The 19,540-nt window shown below is 39.5% G+C and overlaps 1 protein-coding gene across 2 annotated transcripts in view; it reads right to left on the reverse strand.

Moving 5' to 3' along the window:
- FNDC3B (fibronectin type III domain containing 3B) overlaps window positions 1-19,540 on the reverse strand; it is a 357,908-nt gene that overhangs the window by 189,288 nt on the left and 149,080 nt on the right. The window contains exons 1-2 of one of the 2 annotated variants that reach the window (XM_073359376.2): window positions 12,942-13,104; window positions 12,742-12,787 (exon numbers count right to left, since the gene is read on the reverse strand). The exons of the other annotated variant lie outside the window; for it this stretch is intronic. Of the exons in view, the coding sequence (XP_073215477.2) occupies window positions 12,742-12,787; window positions 12,942-12,974 (79 nt within the window). The 5' untranslated portion in view covers window positions 12,975-13,104. Of the gene's footprint in view, window positions 1-12,741; window positions 12,788-12,941; window positions 13,105-19,540 lie in introns of those variants that run through there. 2 annotated transcript variants of the gene reach the window in all.

A 19,540-nucleotide genomic window follows, 5' to 3' on the forward strand; every position in this document is an offset into this window, starting at 1 on the left:
GATTTGTCCAAATTAGCAGCCAAATGAAACATTCAAGGGCCTATTCCTGCATCTAGGGATTCCCAAATTCCTAATGGGAGTTTATCACTCTAGAACCAAACTTTTCAAGCAGGTCCATACACTTAATCTCAGACATGGTGCAAAATATATCTGTTTAATCAGGATTTTTAGTTTGTGAGGAATTTAATGCACTCTAACAGAGACCAAGATGGGGGCAGCTTGATTTTTATGGCCAATATTGATTATGTGTTAAGTAATGTCCATTTTAATGCTTATATTCCACATAGCTATGTACCATATGTATTACTGTATTAAGTGCCTGACGCTAATACAGATCATTTGTTGGCAGAGGGACACGAAGCCACTAAACGCTGGATATGCTGTAACCACCACAAGGACACATGCTTTTGCCATTGCAACCTCAAGACAACAAAACAACATGTGTCAATGAAGCAATGCTTTTTGTTGTGGGTGTTAATTTTGTGGCATGTCACACAGAATGCTTTCATTTACAGAAGTTTTGCTTTGATCACATCCTCTCTGAAAGATGACTATAATCACACTAATACCAGTTTTTTGTGATATTAACAAAACAAGGCATGCTCCAATTATTATTTATAATATAATTATTACATTACCATGGCAATACCAACACGATTGTACTGTCAGATGTTGTGTAGGACAGCAGCAGACACTACCAAGAAGATACTTAAAAACAAAAATTTGTAATTTTGACACATATTTTCATTAGAAGATAATTAGGTAACAATGGTTATTTGGTACTCATCCACCCACAGCAAGAAACATTGCATAGCTAAACTATGCAACTAAAACTAAAGCCAACTGGCAAGCCAACACCTTTCTGGCCCTGGGAATGACTAATAATTGGAGCAAAGAACTGAGGTGCCAGGACTAATGGGTTCTATTCCTGGCTTTACCACCAACTCAGTGGGGCCTTGAGTGAATCATCTCTCTGGATCACAGTTTACCCACCAGTAAAATGGGTAATAATATCTACATACTTCACAGAAATATTAAACCATGAGGCTCACATCATCATTGGTACATCATGTTGAGACCATTAGGTGACAAGCACTATGTAAGCACAAATAAATCAAGAAGTGATCACAGAAATTAGCGTGTCACTGCCCATACAGGAGAGCGCGCAGCTCTGATTCCAGGAAGTGGTGCACTGTAATCTACATTCTGGGAAAATTGAGTTATGATCTAAATCTGGAAGTACAGTTTAGAGTCATCACACCTCTACCTTCTCTTCATCTTGCTAGTCCATCTGTTATTATGCCAGCAGCAACCTGTCCCTCAATGTGCAAATGTATAAAATGCTAATTTCAGACTTGTGTAGTGACAAGTATTAGCTCCCATTTGGTACTCACAGGAACCTCAATGAACAGCTTTCTCTATGGTCTAGTTTGGAACTACACTTCCCATTTTTATACCTTTAAAAACAAACAGTGTTTAAAAACTTGCTTCTATGCTGTGATATCACTACATTCTACAAAATAAACATAAGTACCAAACATACAGACTCATTTTTCTATGGCCCTGGACATGCAAACCTCGCTAATCTAATGGCATAGCACGATGCACCAACAGAATTTGACTAAATGCCTAAAGTTCTCTTCAGTACAGAGAACATTAAAGAATTAACTGTTTACAAAATGTAAACATAGTAAATCAAGGTTTCAGAGTAGCAGCCGTGTTAGTCTGTATCCGCAAAAAGAACAGGAGTACTTGTGGCACCTTAGAGACTAACAAATTTATTTGATCATAAGCTTTTGTGGGCCACAGCCCACTTCATCGGATGCATAGAATGGAACATATAGTAAGAAGATATATATAGATATAGATATATACTGTGATACAGCAAGGCCAGAGAGCAGCAGGAGAGTGTTAGAAGGGAGCCTTATTCCCTGTAGAGGGAAGAAAGTTTGCTATAGATTAATTAAAGCACCTGAATCCAGTCACCTGATAAAACCCCCCTGCTCCAATCAGACAGAAGAAGGAGTTGAAGCAGAGTGGATTGGTGTTAGAGCAGAGCAGTTTGGAGGGAAGCAGAGGAGAGTTTGGAGAAGTGCTGCAGTGGGCTAAGAAGACCAAGACCCTTCATAAAGAGACACCAGGTTTGTGCAGAGGGAGGTCAGGAAGTCCCACAAGCTGAAGGGCAGGAGAGGGAAGTAGCCCAGGGGAAGGAACCGCTAGTTCAAGTGGTTTAGTGCTATCCCTAGGGCCCTTGAGCTGGGACCCGCAGTAGCGAGCGGGCCCAGGTCCCTCCCTCTCCACTCCCTTCCTCTAGGACACTAGTGGGGCAGTTAATACCCCAGTTCAGGGGCAAGAAACGGTGCCCTGAACCCCCCCAAGAAGAGAAAGCGCGAGACCCATCATAGTAGTGCTGGCACTTTGCCACAATACACATACAGAGAACATGAAAAGATGGAGTAAAAGGCTAATTAATTAAGATGGGCTATTATCAGCAGGAGAAAAAAACTTTTGGAGTGATAATCAAGATGACCCATGTAGACAGTTGACAAGAAGGTGTGAGGATACTTAACATGGGGAAATAAGGGGGTGGAGGGGAAGTATGTGGGTTATTGACAAGGTTTTTAAGATGTATAAGAATAGCAGTGTCGACTCAGGGGTTTATATTTCTTTGGCTTGCTCATTTTCAGCCAAGAGGAAACAAACACTTTCCTTTCAAGAGAACTTGTTTGTATCATTCACTCAGCTTGGCAAGGTTTTCACGGGTGCAGTTATCGTGGAATAATCACATTGATATGGGTCTCCTAAACAATGACGTTCCCAGAGGGATTACCACTCTAAATAACAGAAAGTCAGCTATGACTAGAAGTCTGGAATCTGTAGAAAGCAAACGGGAAGGCGGGAATGCATCCTCTTTGCAAATATTTAAGGAATGCTCTTGACTTCATCTTAACAACTATAAGTTGAAAACCTAACTAAATATTTGCATGTCTTCGTACTTGACCTTCAATGTTAAGATTTAAGAACTCAGTTACCTGGCTTAACAGTACAGCCTTGAATGGATTGAGGAGTTTTTGTTTTAAACATTTGTTGCTTCGGTATTATGGGTATAAAATCTCTCCCCACCAAAAAAAAATTATTACAAGGCTGGGAAATGCAGCTTATTGAATAAATCTTTTTTAAAAATTTTGAGTCACAATTTAACATTTTTAACTGAATGAAGGTCAAAGTGGTAATAGGCCGAATTCATCTCTGCTCTGGCAAGAGCAAAGAGTTTGCACAGCCATTAGTGTGGGACTGCTGGGAGCTACAAAGCTAGGTTACCATGCATTCTCATTGCAATGGCCCCTATAGACCACTCCAGATACACAGAATTGCTGGGGCAGAAGAATACCCAGGCCAACCTCCTCGTACTCCAACCTAACTCCCTCCTTCCTCTCTGCCTGCCCGTATTCCAGAAATCTTCTTGTGCCAGGAGCTGGTAGGGAGTGCATTAATTTCGAGGGTTCAGAGTGGAGAGAAAAGGGAGTTAAATGAGTGCTCTGACCCAGATGTGCCAATTTAGATGGTAAAAAAACCACTGATTTCATTCAGGGCTATTTTCTGGTCTCAGAACATCACTCTTTACAACATTTTTGCATCTAAACATGTGATATTTCAAACATGTTTGTGTTTCAATGAGAAAAATGATTCCACCACCACCACAAAAAACAGATATTATGAAGAGGTTTCTCATTCACTAATAAGACAATATTAAAGAAGGTCCGTTTTCATTCAAAAATGTTTCTCGGAAGAAAGAAGTAGTACAGTATTTCACAGGAGATTCCCTCCCTTTCTTCCCCCTAAAGCTGGTAAATTAGTCCAATTTAGTGAAAGGGAATGAAACATGAAAAACCCATAATGAAGTTTTTAGATATCATTGTGAATATGAGCTACAGTTCTGCCTCTCCCGTCTCACACACAAAGGTGGAGATTGTATATTAATCTGGGAGCATGTGAAATTCCATGGACAAATTAATGATAGACAGGTGAGGGGGGGTCACTTGATTTGTAAAAATCTACAGAAGTATAATTTCAATAGTGTCATGCTCTGTGGAGTGTCGGGGGGGACTCACTGCCTCGCCAGTTGGTGGAAATTTTATTAATATGTCATCAGAAATAGGTTGAGTTGCATATCATTCAAAAGCCCTTTCTCCCACAAACAAAATGGTACCAAACATGGCAAACCTGGAACAATTATGTAGCTCTATAGACAAGAAATGTTTTTTAAAAATCAACTGTTTTAAATTATACTTTAATATGAGTATTCAAACGTGCCGCCCTCACAAACTTAAACTGTGTTATCAGTTAATGCTCATATACCTGATAAATTATTTTAATGCTACAGAATACTATGAATGGAAAGTTTCAGAGTAGCAGCCGTGTTAGTCTGTATTCGCAAAAAGAAAAGTAGGACTTGTGGCACCTTAGAGACTAACAAATTTATTTGAGCATAAGCTTTCGTGAGCTACAGCTCACTTCATCGGATGCATTCAGTGGAATCCAGTGAATGCATCTGATGAAGTGAGCTGTAGCTCACGAAAGCTTATGCTCAAATAAATTTGTTAGTCTCTAAGGTGCCACAAGTCCTACTTTTCTTTTTATAAATGGAAGGAGTACTTCAAGTTGATTAAAGAAGCAGTTCGGTAGTACTGAATATCAGCTTTATTATGCCAAAAGAGTTGTAATGAGGCACTGGTTAAGATGCTGGTATCCAGCCAGAAATTAGTGGAATCCATCCACAAAATGTATGCACACCGTTACATAACGTGCATTAAATAGTTAACTATAATCTCAATGTAATTAATTACAAAATTCTAGTTTTTACTTTCTCTTGATAATCTTTAAGCATGAAAGGGGAGAGGAAGAGTACGAACTAACAGCTGAATCTTTGGAAAATACTATCGCAGAGGATCTGGTTAAAAACAACACTTGGTGGCATCTTATATGCTATAAGTAGCACACCCATAAACTAAATTTGACAAGGCTGGACAGGAAATACATTGATCATCAGGAGAAAGTTGAAGATGCTGGGACAAGTGCCAGCTGAGGGTGAGACTCGCCTTATACTAGGTCCCCTGGCATGCATTTTGAGAACACCTGCTTCTTCTGTAGTAAGCTGGAAGCCCGAAGGCATGCATTAAGCACAATTTCAACATGTGAGACAGGAGAGAAACTGTATCAAGCAATGTGATATATGCCATCATGTGCCAACAATGCCCCTGTGCCATGTACGCTGGCCAAACCAGACAGTCTCTACGCAAAAAAATAAATGGACACAAAGCTGACATCAGGAATCATAACATTCAAAAACCGACAGGAGAACACTTCAACCTCTTTGGCCACTCAGTAAAAGACTTAAGGGTGGCAATTTTGCAACAGAAAAGCTTCAAAAACAGACTCCAATGAGAAACAGCTGAGCTTGAATTAATATGCAAACTAGATACCATTAACTTGGGTTTGAATAGAGACTGGGAGTGGCTGGGTCATGACACATATTGAATCTATTTCCCCATGTTAAGTATCCTCACACCTTCTTGTCAACTGTCTAAATGGGCCGTCTTGATTATCACTACAAAAGTTTTTTTCCTCCTGCTGATAATAGCTCATCTTAATTAATTAGCCTCTTACAGTATGTATGGCAACTTCCACCTTCTTTGTATGTATACATGTGTGTGTATATATATATACACGTGTGTGTGTGTGTGTATATATATATATATATATATATATCTCTTCTTACTATATGTTCCATTCTATGCATCCGATGAAGTGGGCTGTATCCCACGAAAGTTTATGCTCTAATAAATTTGTTAGTCTCTAAGGTGCCACAAGTCCTCCTGGGCTTGTTTTCTGGGGGGTTTTTTGTATCAAGCTGTCATTCTTAACAAGAATGTTGCATGGAAAGTAAAGATAAATGGGTGCATGGACCCAAACACGGCCCATGCATACCACATTGTGTACCACAGAGTGCTACACCAAGAATATACATAACATGTTGCATCAAAAGGTAAAAGCAACAGAAACAAATACTGATTTTACTACTACAAACCATGAGGTGCAGCTGGAGTTCATTAATTGCCTAGCAGAGGCTCTAATGGATGGGAAAGTAGTGACAATGGCCAATGCAGAGGCTGAGTACAGAGAAATGTGCACTTTGAACGGGACTGAAGAGGAACAAATGCTTAGCAGAAAGGCTAAATTGATGATGAAATGTGGGATATGGATGTAGTTCAGCAATTCTATCCACAGAAATGAATCACAGCGCATATCTTAAAAACTAAAGACCTGGGGCTATCAAAAGTGGAAAAAAGCATCTCTCTCAACAGTAATGTGAAGACTCTGCTTGAAGATGCCAAATGTTTATGGAAAAACATTTTGTTTTGCAGTATGTGAGAGTTTCAGGGACCACAGCTGATGCCAAACCTGAAAAAACAATATTGCATGCCTGTTGTATCAACCAGGCAAGGTACTAACAAGCTTCAACAAGACTTTATTTTCAAAGTGGAAACCCCTTTACCAAGCTGCTGCTGCTGCACCCTCTGTAGCTTGCTCCCAGCCTCTCAAATCCTCCCTCCTTCTTCCTGTTCTTTCAGACTCTCAACAGCCCGTGCTCCCAATTCTAATAATTACAAGCAACATCTAAACACCAGTGCCCTGTAATTCTTCTTTAAGTGATGCGTCAGCAGTCACAGCGACTTCAGCATCAGCAAGTATGACAATAAGCTTGTGAAGCACAAAGCTCCCATTTTATCACAAAGCCTCACTATGAGTGCTTGAATGAAAGGCAGGTTTCACACACACACACCAACTGTGCGGCATATGTGTAATCTACCACTGCAAGTACCTGTCGGAAAGTCCAAATTATGTTACTGGAAGGCATTTGATTCAGCCTCCAAAGACACACTCTCGCTCTGAAGGTGCTTGAAATGGCTGAGACAGTCACTGAGGTCATAAATATACTGGAGGCATTCTTATGCTGAGTTTAACATTTGAAGACCAACATTACAACACTTGCAGAGCTATGCAGGTGGATGTTTTCCAAGAAGCAGACGAATGGAGAAAAACTGCCACCAACACAGGCTGCATTTATACCTGCTATCAAGAGAGCAAATTATCAAACAATGGAATGGCTCTCGGATGATGAAGTGCATCCAAAACTATCCTCCTCTGTCAAGTATGGATGGATTTTGGAGGATAGACTGATCACACCAGTTGAGTGTGAAATACCATGCACTCCTGAATCAATCCTTCGGCTAATCAAATGCTCCAGAGCAAAGACCAGATGCTCACCATTCTGCAAATATTTGGCTAGCTGCCTGCATTGTATGGAGATATGCGAGTGCACTGTGGGCCAAGATCAGTGTGACAACTAGACAATGACTTTGATGAATAAATGTTTCCAGTTCTTCATCTAAAGGCTAATTTTCCTAGGATTACCAAAGGTCAATGTGTTGTGGGTTTTTTTTTAATGTAGGCAATGAATCCCTGTGTAAAGTTTCATTAAAAAAACCCTGTTAATTTTTATTTCTCGAATATATAACTACATAATTGTTCTAGGTTTGTCGTGTTTGGTACCATTGTGTTTGTGGGAGAGACAAAGGGCTTTCAAATGATACCCAACTCAGCCCATTTCCAATGACACTGTATTATCAACATTTTCACCAACCAGAGAACCTGGAGCTGGGTGCCAGGAAGTGGGAGCAGCAAGTATTCCCTGTGATGGCATTGAGGGTGACACCACTGAAATTATGATTCTGTAGATTTTTTTTACAAATCGAATGACAACTCCCTCACCTTTCCATCACTAACCTGCCCATGAAATGAGATTTCACCACTTCATGCTTCCCAGATGATATAATTTAGTTATGATGCCAAAGTAAGGCTTTAAGAATGAGGCCTCCAGACCAAACCACAATTCCAAGGCTCTCACAGCTTGCTGCACATTTTATTAATAGCATCTTACACAACAGTGACTAAAACAATAGATCGGGTCATACAAGTCAGCACATCAATCCTTCCAGTCACAACTAAAACAAATGAAAACAATCAAGACTGGGTGACTCAGAATTCCCATCACTAGTTCTGAAGAAAGCCCTGCTCACGTAATAGCTCTTACTCATTGAGTAATGATGAAGTTCTGTCCCCATGAAGAACTCTGGGCTTGTGACTCAGCTACTTCCACTGTACATGGTTGTGTAAATTACAAATCCAACAGTAACTTTTTTGGTTTGTGAACATCAGCATATAAACTAGGGTAAAAACCAAAGAAAATATAGCGCTACACTAGACAGTGATGCCAATTGCAACTAAGGACAGGCATTTTATTGAATTAGGAAGACTAAAAAAACGCCCAAAAAACAGTTTTGACCATACGTTAATTCTACTTGAAGTTTACAAGAATTGCAACTCATTAGCTCTTTTCTGGTTTAAGTCTTCACTCTTAGTATAATCTTTCTACTAGAAATTTAAGATTGCACAGATGCTCAGTAATTTATTAAGTGTTTGAGATGCGTATTAAGAAAGCTTACTGAAAGCGCACACAAATATGGAAATTTCTTGCCTCTGTTTGCATTATGACTGCACGCCTAGTATCACTGAATACTTAATGCAGTTGCTTCAAAAGCAGAGATCTCAAGTTTGACCATCAGGGAACATGCTTTTTACCCTCAAGGACTCTACTGAAAATCAGGAAGCCACAGAAGTTATGGCTGTGTCCCCTTTCTCTCCACTCTTTGAGCCAATGCTTGGCTCTTCCTCCCTTGTAACAATGTTATGTACTCCAGACTTGGGAGGCAGGTTAGTCATTCAGAGATTGGAAGGAGCACGATGGTGAGCATGAATGCGTGTGACAATAGCATTCACACTTCTTTTTTTATGACTCAAGGTACTTAAGAAAGGCTATAAATTGTGAGGTTATAAATTGATAAGGTTATAAGTTGTTCCATACTACTTAATTTCTTTAATTCTCCTCCACTGATGAACCACTATGGTGAGAGGAGAAAATCAGCCAATCTTTAGAAGATAACTTAGTCCAGTGATGATAGAAAAATTTGTACTGCAATCACAGCTCTCATACTTCAGTTATGGAGGTGGGGGTCTCAAAGAGGAGTAAACATTTCCACACTCCTTTTCATTCTACCCTACCCTTCAATCCCCACTAGAATTTCCACCTCCATGAGCCTCCCATCTTTCAGTTCTACTGATGTTCTCCATGAGCAATGCACACTTCTCCAACAGCTGGCAGGTTTGTCCTTTTTAAATCATTCAGAACATTTCAAGGCTTCTTCATCTTAGTTACAGTTATAAAGTGCAGAGGAGAAATGAGGGCTGACACTTTTCTGCTGAGACTGGAAGCCCCAATGACATTTTATTCTAGCCTCTGAGAAGCAGAAGTGCATGAATCTTTAAGTCCAGTACTGAACCCAGGATGTCTAGAAGCTACCAGAAAACAATAAAATTTGTTTATATCAAAGTTATTTACTAGGGAAAAAGGTCAATAATGAATAACACTTTGCACTTCCATAGCATCCAAGAATCTCAATAAAACTTTTCCTGAGTTAGGTAAGTAGGATTATTCCTCTTTTACAGAAGACGAAATTGAAGAATATTTGCCCTCAGTCATACAAGTGAGTGGAAGAGCCAAGATAGAACCAAAGCATCATGATTTTCAATTCTGTGCTCTAATCAGCATATCACACATTCTTATTTCTTGGAGGGCCTCAATAAGTCCTATAACCTTCCATACCTGCTCAGAGCAAACAGTCATAAAGACTTCTCGGAAAAATGGCTTGTCATTGTGCATTCTGCAGTACATCTGAATTATATTAACTCAGCACAGATCCTATTAGCAAAATTATATTTTCCAAAACATAGTATTTCAGCATAAAGAAAAGCTTATTTTGTACCATATGTTTTAAAGAACTTTTTTGCAATATACATAATTATGAGATGTTACTAATGGCAAAACTTGAATCTACAAATCTGACAATTAACAATTTAAGGTCAAGTATCAATACATTCTCTGTACTATTGTATGATACGGACTCTGCTGTTTGCTGCAGTCCTTTGTGTGTGAAATCAAAAGACATGGGCACTATCTTGCAATATATTAAGTGAAAACATCTCAGTTCTGGGAATTCCTCTGTTTCATAGTGTAAGCAAGCACTACTACTAAGCAAGACCTACACTTTTTTTTTTTTTTTTAAAGTTAGGGCAAAAATGTGATTAGCCTACTTAAAGGGATAAATTCAAAACACCCTACGGAAATGTATACAAAAATATAGGTGATTGTCTTGAACTGTATTATTTGATAGGGAGTTGAGATCAGCATACATGAATATATGGTCAGTTCAGTTTTAAAACTTGGGATTCTAAGATGGATGATGAAACTCCCCATTTGAAAATTCAAATCAGCATGGAGGTACATATTTATATTGTATATGTATGTTAAAGGTATATTTTGAGGCCTAAATACCCATTCGAGCACAAACTAGATTTTTCATCTAATTTAAGCGTCTAAAGTTGAGAACACAGTCTCTACTTTCAGTTCAATTCCACATTTGCGGGAGTTATAGATAACCAAGGTATCAGAAGCTAAGAAGTTCACAGGACAAGTGGAAAAAAAAAATCAACAGTGCAATTCTCTGATGCTGAAAGTTTCGAGGCCTGCATGGTGCCATTACTCTGTATTGTCATGCAGGGTAAATACCAAGGTTCCATCTTCCATCCCAGAGTTGCAGAGGCAGTCTACCAGGGTCCTGGCTGGGAGAAACTGAACTGGGTTGCTAAAGTGACCTCCTCTGGCTGATGAAGGAGCATGACAGATAAATTTAAAACTGGAGATGTCTTTTGCTAGAAGACTATTGGCTGCAGTACAGTGTTTATAGATTATGAGTCTGATCTTTTCAGGTGCTGGGAACCTGCAATCATTAAATTAATATTAATTAATCTAAGTATATTACATCAACACTATTATCTTTATCACCCAAATTTGAAATCTCATAAAAAATGCCAAGTTAGTTTGACAGAATCTATTTTCCGTAAACCCATGTTGACTGACATTTATTTTATTACCCTCCTTTAGCTCTTGATTAATAGAGTCCTGTATTCCATTATCTTGCCTGGGATCAATGTCAGCCTAACAGGCCTACAATTATCTAGGTCATCCCATTTACCCTTTTAAAATATTGGCGTAACATTAGCTTTCTTCCATTCTTCTGGAACTTCTCCACTGTTTCAAGACTTATTGAAAATCAGAGACAGTCCAGCAAGCCTCTCGGCCAGCTCTTTTATACCTCTTGGATTAGAGTTATCTGAACCTGCTGATTTTAAAATGTCTGACTTTAGTAGCTGCTCTTTAATATCCTCCTGAGATACTAGTGGAATGGAAAGAGCATCATCATATGATGAGATTACATCATTTGTTTTTTTCCTCAAATACAATGCAGAAATACTTATTGAACACTTCTGCCTTTTCTGTACTATTATTGATAATTCTACCATTTCTATCCAGTAATGGACCAATATCATTGTTAGGATTCTTTTTATTCCTAATATACTTTAAAAAGCTCCTCTTTTTAGTCTTTAACTTTACTGATCCTTGTGTCCCTTTGCTTCCCTTATCAATTTTCTACAATTCCTAGCCTCTGATTGATATTCATTATTATCAACTTCCCCTTTCTCCCATTTGTTTTTATTTTCACACACACAACTTGTTATAATAACCTTCACTTCCCCTCTAAACCATGGCTTTTTAAAACACACACATCTTCTTCCTCAATTGTGGCTTTTTATGTTCTTAAGCAATTCCCAATTATCACTGACATTTTTCTAATTAAATTCTTCCTCCCAACTGATTTAGCTCATAATTTTTTTCAGCTTTACGAAATTGGCCATTTTAAAAGACCAAGTTTGTATGTGTGCATTTTGGACTTTATTCTATTTGCACATTATAAATGTGATCAAGCCATGATTACTTGTATCTAAGGTACCGTTCATTTTTAGCTCTGTAATCAGTTCTTTATCTGTTAAGAACAAGTCTAAGACAGAATAATTCCGTGTTGGTTGCAACACTTTTTTTGACGTAGGAAAATACAAAATAGTAAATAATATATGAAATAACAAACAGTGGAAATAAGGAAAAGTTATCTTCAACCAACAGGACATGAAGGACTTTGCCTGCATTTATTCTCTCAACATCACTACCCCAGGATAAAAATATTTCTAAGTGCTCATGAATAATGTACTAAGACAAGAAATAAAGAGCCCTGTCCTAGGACGCTCACAGTCTAAATGGCAAACACAGACAAGACAAGATAGATGCACCAGCTGAGCCACAAAAAAGTGCCATCTTAGTGTGTTTGTTTTCATTTCTTTAGTTCTAATTATAAAAATTTTCCTCATCCCTTGTTTTTATTTTCCCCTGTCTTTTATAGAATGCTGGGGTGGAGAAAGCATTTTATTGACATGAGTCAGTATTATTAGACCCACTTTATCAATGGATAAACTCATGTTAAGTGTTTTTACCTAAGGCCAAGTCACAAAGTCAACAGCAGAAATCAGGAGATCCAGTAACCACTTAATCACATATTAAGTCACGCAGCTTTGTTCTTTTAGTAAGAATCATTACATTGATTTTTTTTAAACAAGCAGGAAAATCTAAGATTCAGGAGTCAGGATGAGAGGCTGGATTTTCACAAGTACCTTTTGTTATTATACAAAGGATTGCTTTTCCATCGTTCATCTGCTTCTGGAAAGTAAAAATAACTTGATTTACAGCTTGTCCATTTAACGGTGAAGGGAAAAAATATTTTTAAAACTCTTTCAACTTGTCCCGTAAATTCTACTTTCTGTCCCAATTTTAAATGATGCAAGGGTCAAAGACCAACAAAGAACCCCTTTACCATGTCAAGAACAAATATCTGCAGCTTCCCCATGATTCTCTCACTCCTGATTCCACTTGTAGAACTTCAAGAAAATTGAACCATGGTTCTCCAAATCAGCAGAATGAACACCAGCTTCAAGCTGTCTATCATATTGAGCCAAGGAAACAAGTTATAACCAGTAGTTATTCAGTCTTTGGAATGTGTGTAGTTTTACCATAGCATGAAGAATCCGTGCTGTTACGCAAATCATCTCTTCCTCCACTAGAAAAAAGGTGCAAAGTTCAGAAACTTAACTATTTTATGGGTATTTTATAGTCAAGTAATACTGCACTGAATGCAGAAACCAAGCTCATTTATAGATATTTTACAGTATTGTGTGCTATACTCAAGTAATTAGCCAGTATTTTATCGTGCAATATATCACAAGAACCTCAGAAAATGAATTAACTTCTAGCTACAATTTATAACGTCCTGTGAAGTGCCTATAAATTGTGTATTCAGAAGGCACAGTAGAGGAAATAATTAATGCACGGTCTTGCAAAGAAAGTGAAAGGCATGTGCAAATTTAATGTTTTTACTGTCTTGCCATTTAGTTGTGGTTCTGTTTTTTCTCTTTAAATCTTCTTGCCATAAACAACTGACTACACTTTATGACAATAATCTCTTCAGAATCGGCTGTAAATATAGAAACGAGTTGTTGAAGCAGTGACTTTTTTCAACAAACACTTAATAAAAAGTGCTTCCTTATTTATCTCCTTTTACATGGGGAGAGTTGTGGACCAGTGGTACAGAACGCAAATCTGAGACCAATTTTGATCCCAGTTTTAAAAGATTTCCTCTTTGGCCTTCAGTAACTCTGTGCTTTAGTTTCACTATCTATAAAACAGAATACGTCATTCAGTTGTGAGAATTAATTAATAATTGTTTGCAAAGTGCTTTGAAAATGGAAATTGATGAGCCATACTCTAAAAGGGAACCACAGTGCTTATTAAGATTCCATTTTTTTAACTACAGTGCGGGAACATTTCTTTTTTCAGTGTAGAGGGAAATTTTAGTATAGTTGAAAGTAAGAGATTAACACAATCAGGCAATGCAGATTTTATGAAAGCTTCCCTATCCAGCTCTCCAAATGCACCTCACTCCTGACAAGCACTAACTGATCCGTACTATTCGAAAGATATTGCACTGATTTATGGAAAGGATAAGTTAGGCTTGCATAGAGGCCACTGAAGTCACTGGGACTGACGTGGGTTCAACACAAATCCTATTGTAGAAGCAGGGCACTACTGTAGTAGTTTTGCATATGGATCAGTGTTGACAAGGAGTAATACCATAACAATATCATATTTAGATATTCACTGTTAGAGTGAATGTCTCATCCCATCTGTTAGGGACACAGAAGGAATAAATTTTGCAAATAAAATTAATTGTGTATTAATTCTTACATCTACAGTTTTTGCTCAGGGAAAAATTGCAGTGTGCCCCATTCTCTTTGCAAGAACCAAATTTAATTTTATCAAAAATTGCCAACAAATGGTAAAATCAAGACATTGCAATAGTTCCTTCTTTTTACTTCCTCCCCTTTCTATCCCTCCTTTGAGAATGTCATCTTTGGTTCTTATTTGGTCACTAACGGTTTGGTGAGATTATGGATGGATCAGTGAAGGCTGAAAGAAATATTTCTCAAGTCAGAAAGTCTGAACACAAGAGAACCTATTCAAGCCATGATGGAGTGCCTCACAGAGACTGCAATATGTTCGGAGTTGGCAAACACAGATCTGTTTGGACAGTAAGGACAGCCATCCACTCAGCAAATATCAGCATTCCTATTCGTCCACAGCAAGGAGAACCAGACACTGCAAGCCCTTCTCTAGGTTTCTAGCAACCCCTGGAGATAGGTCTCTAGAACAAAAAGGTCTTTGTCTGAAACTTACAATTCAGTAAGCACAACAGCTTTTCAAAAAGTGCTGTCTCTCTGCTCAGCACTATGTTTAGATCTAAAAATTATTAAAAAGTTAAAAAACTGATGGGAAATACTTTAGAACTACATTTAAGCGCATGCTCAGTAACTTAATCCTCAGACAGAACTACAAATCTGTCTGTCTAGATACTTATTTGGTCCCCACCAACGCAGTATTTAAATGCCTTCAGATAGAAAGGCCAGTGAATGACAAATGCATTGCACAAGGCTATGCCTCATTAAGAATTATTTTTGGAAGATTTTGTTTTTAAATCACCGGCAACCAGCGCAACAGCAAGTTTCAGCTTTCACAGGGAGTCCGAGGCTCTTAAAAAAAAGGTGACAATGTTTGTAAGGGCTGGAAATGTACATAAACTGTCGTGCCCAGGGTAGCATTCATTTATCCCAAAGACCGCAACACAACTGTAAGCCTCCCCTAATTATGCTCCTGTCACTGATTGTTATTAGCTAGCTCACAGGCAAGGCAATGAAATAGGAACGGTTCATATAATGGTCTTTCAATTCTGGGCTCTTTTCTTTTCATGTTACAGTAGAAAACTCTACCATGTTAATCAATTCTCTCTCTCTCTCTCTCTCCCTCCCCCGGTTATATTTGTAAAGGCATTGCTTCTGCCTTTACAGAATTTCAAACTGATTTGGGAATATGAAATCAGCTCTCACTCCAAGAAATTGAAATGTCTCATTAGCACACAAAGAATGTGACATGATGGACCTCCATTAAGCCTCCAAGCTTTCCTTCCCCCCAAGTACACTTTCAACTATTACTAATTTTTTATTTATAACTATTAACCTTGATAGGGAGGCCTAGTTCACATTATATGTACTTGACAATGGTCCCACTTCGATCAGAACTGTCTCAGGATTTTAAACACAGTTAGGATGTTCACAGTCCCAGCCAACAGATACTTATACTACATTAAAAAACCCCAATACATTAAAGAAAGTTTCGGTTGCAAAGTCATATACCCAGGCTCCTTGTCTGAATCCACTCCCTCCAATCCCTACACGCTCTACAGTCTGACTCTTATCCCCTCTGCATTCCAGTCATGCTGTTTCCTCCTCCGTGCTACTTGAGCACCGACAGGAGAGACAAGGAGGGCACAGGCAAGGCAGTGTACCAGTGCCCAGCCCTAGCTCCAGTGCACAAGAGCTTAGAAGCAGGAATTGCAGGGAAAGTCTTGCTCAGCCCCTGCATCCCTCGGCTGGAGCATGCTCAATGCAAACAGAATCTTTGGAGAATTTAGCTGCTAAATTCTAACTACTCCCTGAGTAGGTGCAAATTGAGAATTTTCAGAGGCTTTATAACTTGGCCAAATTTGGGGTATTTTTCACATCCACAGTAAAAGACTTGCTTGACAGAAGGGCAATCCTCCTGCCAAATTTCAAGTCTCTAACACCACCAGTCTTTGGAGCAGAGCATCTCAACAACATTTTCCCCTAATCTCTCTCAGAAAAATCTGAACCATTTTTTGCTGAAATGCCAGCAAAAAAAAAAAGTCAGCCAGAGACAGACATCTGGCATAGGAAATTTCAGCTTGAACAGTTGAAGTTTGGCAAAGTTATAAGAAAGTGAAAATAGTTTCATAACGGACAGTGCCAGGCTGCCTTACCTAGAGGTAGTGCTACCATCTCTGCCTTTAACTTATTGAACTGGTCTCATCACTAAAGATGCTATGCTAAACAGGCAAGGGGCTTGTGTCCCTATTCTGATTTTTTGTCCCTTTTTTGCCTTCGGCACACTCTAAACTTGAGCCGGGAGAAGCTGATGCAGGAAGCAGGGGGAGCAGTCAGCCACCCTCAGCCTCGTGGTTGGCCTGCACAGCAACCAGGGCTGCCAACTCTCCCAATACTGTCTTGAATACTAAGATTTTGCAACATTGCTATCGACCTCTTGCAATCTTGTGAAAAGTTCCCGGCAGTTCAGGATTCCTGCCAGCATAATGGCTGTAGCTGCCACAAGCTGCTGCTGGGAGACGGAGCAGAGTGCTTTGAGCAAGAGGCAGCAGAAGGCACTGCTCTGCTTGCTGCATCTTGCCCCTGCTTTTCTTGCTGGGGTCAGAGACAGCCACCCATAAGGCAAGTGGAGAGCAGGTAACCAGCTTGTACCCATCATCTCCCTCTATCTACCACTAAGTGAGATGGGGAGAAGGGGATCCCAGGAGAATGCCCCCTCCCCACTTTCCTATCAAGCCTACAGGGAGTCGGCTGCAGCCTGCTTGCACTCTCCCAGAAATGGGCAGGGGCTGGGACAGGATGGGGGAAAGGGGGTAGGAGGAGGAGAGGAAGAAGTGATTTGGAGCTGGGGAGAGGAAGCTCGGGAGGGGCAGTATTTAGAGGTGGGGGTGGAGACCTGGACAGGAGTCAGGGGCAATGTCCTGGGGACAGGAGGAGTTGAGCCGGGGTGGGGTGGGGATCTGAGCAGGCCATAATCCCAGGAGGGAGGGAGAAAGGAGCTGCGCAGGGGGCTGTAAAAGGGGTGAGAAATGGGTAGGGGCTGTGCCCAGTGGAAATAGAAAGAACAAGGTAGGCGGCGGTTGGAGGGAAGTGATGCAGAGGGCAGGGCACTGGGGAGTGAGTGGAGATCAGTGCCTGGGGAAGGGATGGTGTGGGGGTTTTCTGGGGAGAGGGAAAGGCATGGGGGGGGGGAAGATGTCCCATCTTTCAAACACAACTAAAAGGGAGGAGGTCCACCACCGTGTGTGCGCTCATGTGTATACTGTTTGTGCACTGAACGAGGAATTTCCTGAAACACGCACTCACAGACGGGGGTGATTCCACCTCAGGAGTTCAGAAATCATGAAACCAACCAAAAACAGCACGAGGGGTTTACAAAAATAAAATAAAAGCCCATCATGATTTTAAGCCAATCTCACTCCTCCCTCCCTCCCCCGGTCCTGTGATTTTTGGACTTGCGGGTTGGCAGGCAGTATTATTCCTCTCCTCTCCACCATACACAGTGGACGCATCAATGTAACTTCACGGGAATTAGGAGAGCTCTTTTTTTAAAAAAAAAAATTTTAAAAGCTTATAGAAAAATTCTAAATTCTCACTAATAAAACACCACCCAATTTAAATCTAAATACATACACTTCTGTTTAAAAGGACAGAATATAAAATTCTGTCTAAAAGGCTTTTTTCCAAATGTGGGTTTAGGGTATTTTTTTTAAACATACAGTATAACAAAATTATTTCCACAGAAACTTTGGAACTTTGTTCAAAACATCCACTTGAATAACACAGCCCCATTTTAGCCAAATTTTGTTCAAGCTGACTTCAGCTTTCTGTTTAAATAAACCTTAGGCTACACAGACATCATTTGCACGAGACTTTTTTTTTTTTAAATTAAAATCTGAGGGTTTCGGGTAGACTATTGAATAAAGAGCTGATTTTTAAATCTGCAGGATCCTTTATGACCTTGCTTCAAAGGGTGGATTTAGACCGACTAAGCCAATGGAAAACAAACCAATTTAATCTTCTCACCAACACTGAACTACGTATGGAAAATAACTCTGGGAAAAGCCTTTCACTCTCAAGCTGCTACTTAAAAAAGGGGGAAGGTGAAAAAAAAAAACTATTTTAAGAAAACAACCTGCCCCCATTGGCAAAGTTGACTTCTCTCACCCTCTTGCTGGCTTTGTACCATTCCCCCTCACTCCTCACATTTTTTATATTTAGTATAATGAAAGCCATATGGCCTAGATTGACAACCCTGAAGACTAAGACTCCTCTTTGGGCCAAAATCTCACATCCAGATTTAGGCACCTAAATACCTGGGGGGGGGGGGGGAGAGGAGGTTAGGCATTTCTGGCCCTAAAAGGTGGCTGGGCACTAGACCTTAAACCTGGCACTGGTCCAGGACATAATACTGCATATCCTACACCCTAGAACAGTGTATGAGGATACTGTCAAAAATACTTGGGTGAAAAGAAACATTTTTGTTGAAAAATGTATTTTATTTTATTTTATTTTCAAAATAGTGGTTCTCTGCAGCTTCTCAGAAGCTTGGAATGTTAGAATAAATCCCAGGAGAGATGGCTTAGCGGGCAGGGAGCAGGTGAGGCAGACAGATGTAATTTATCCTATGGATACTGCCACTGCAAATTGTATGTGATTTAGATAGACAGATCACTATCACAATTCTTCCATCTATCACTGAAATGAAGCTTTCCCTTTGGTGAAATGCAGCAGCTGTTTTACACACAGTAAGAAAATGACATTCTAGGGCAGAAAGAGAAGAAAGGTACCATAAATTAATTGAAACTACAGGAGAAAATTTATGTAGGCTGAATATATATTGGAATTCACCCAGAACACCAGATCTAATAACCCCATCTTTTATTCAAGCTTTAAAGGGGAAAGGGGGAAAAGGTCTAAAAGAGGAGACAGCAAATTATAAAATTCACACACTTCAGAAAAAAAGAATCACAATATGCCAGCACTTGACTTCTTTCATGTTTTTCTGCTGTGTATATTAAACTGTATCATTGCCCTTCTCCTACAAAGGAATATCCAATTTCCTAGTGGACAACCTCATGAGCCAAGTCATTTTTGGCACACAAAAAATGCATAAAAAACCCCCTAGGAAAGAAAACTTTAAAAACAATTATTGACCTAAACATTCACAAACGATTAAACC

This window comes from Lepidochelys kempii, chromosome 9 (genome assembly GCF_965140285.1).
Source record: "Lepidochelys kempii isolate rLepKem1 chromosome 9, rLepKem1.hap1, whole genome shotgun sequence".
In the NCBI taxonomy this organism is placed as follows: Eukaryota; Metazoa; Chordata; order Testudines; family Cheloniidae; genus Lepidochelys; species Lepidochelys kempii.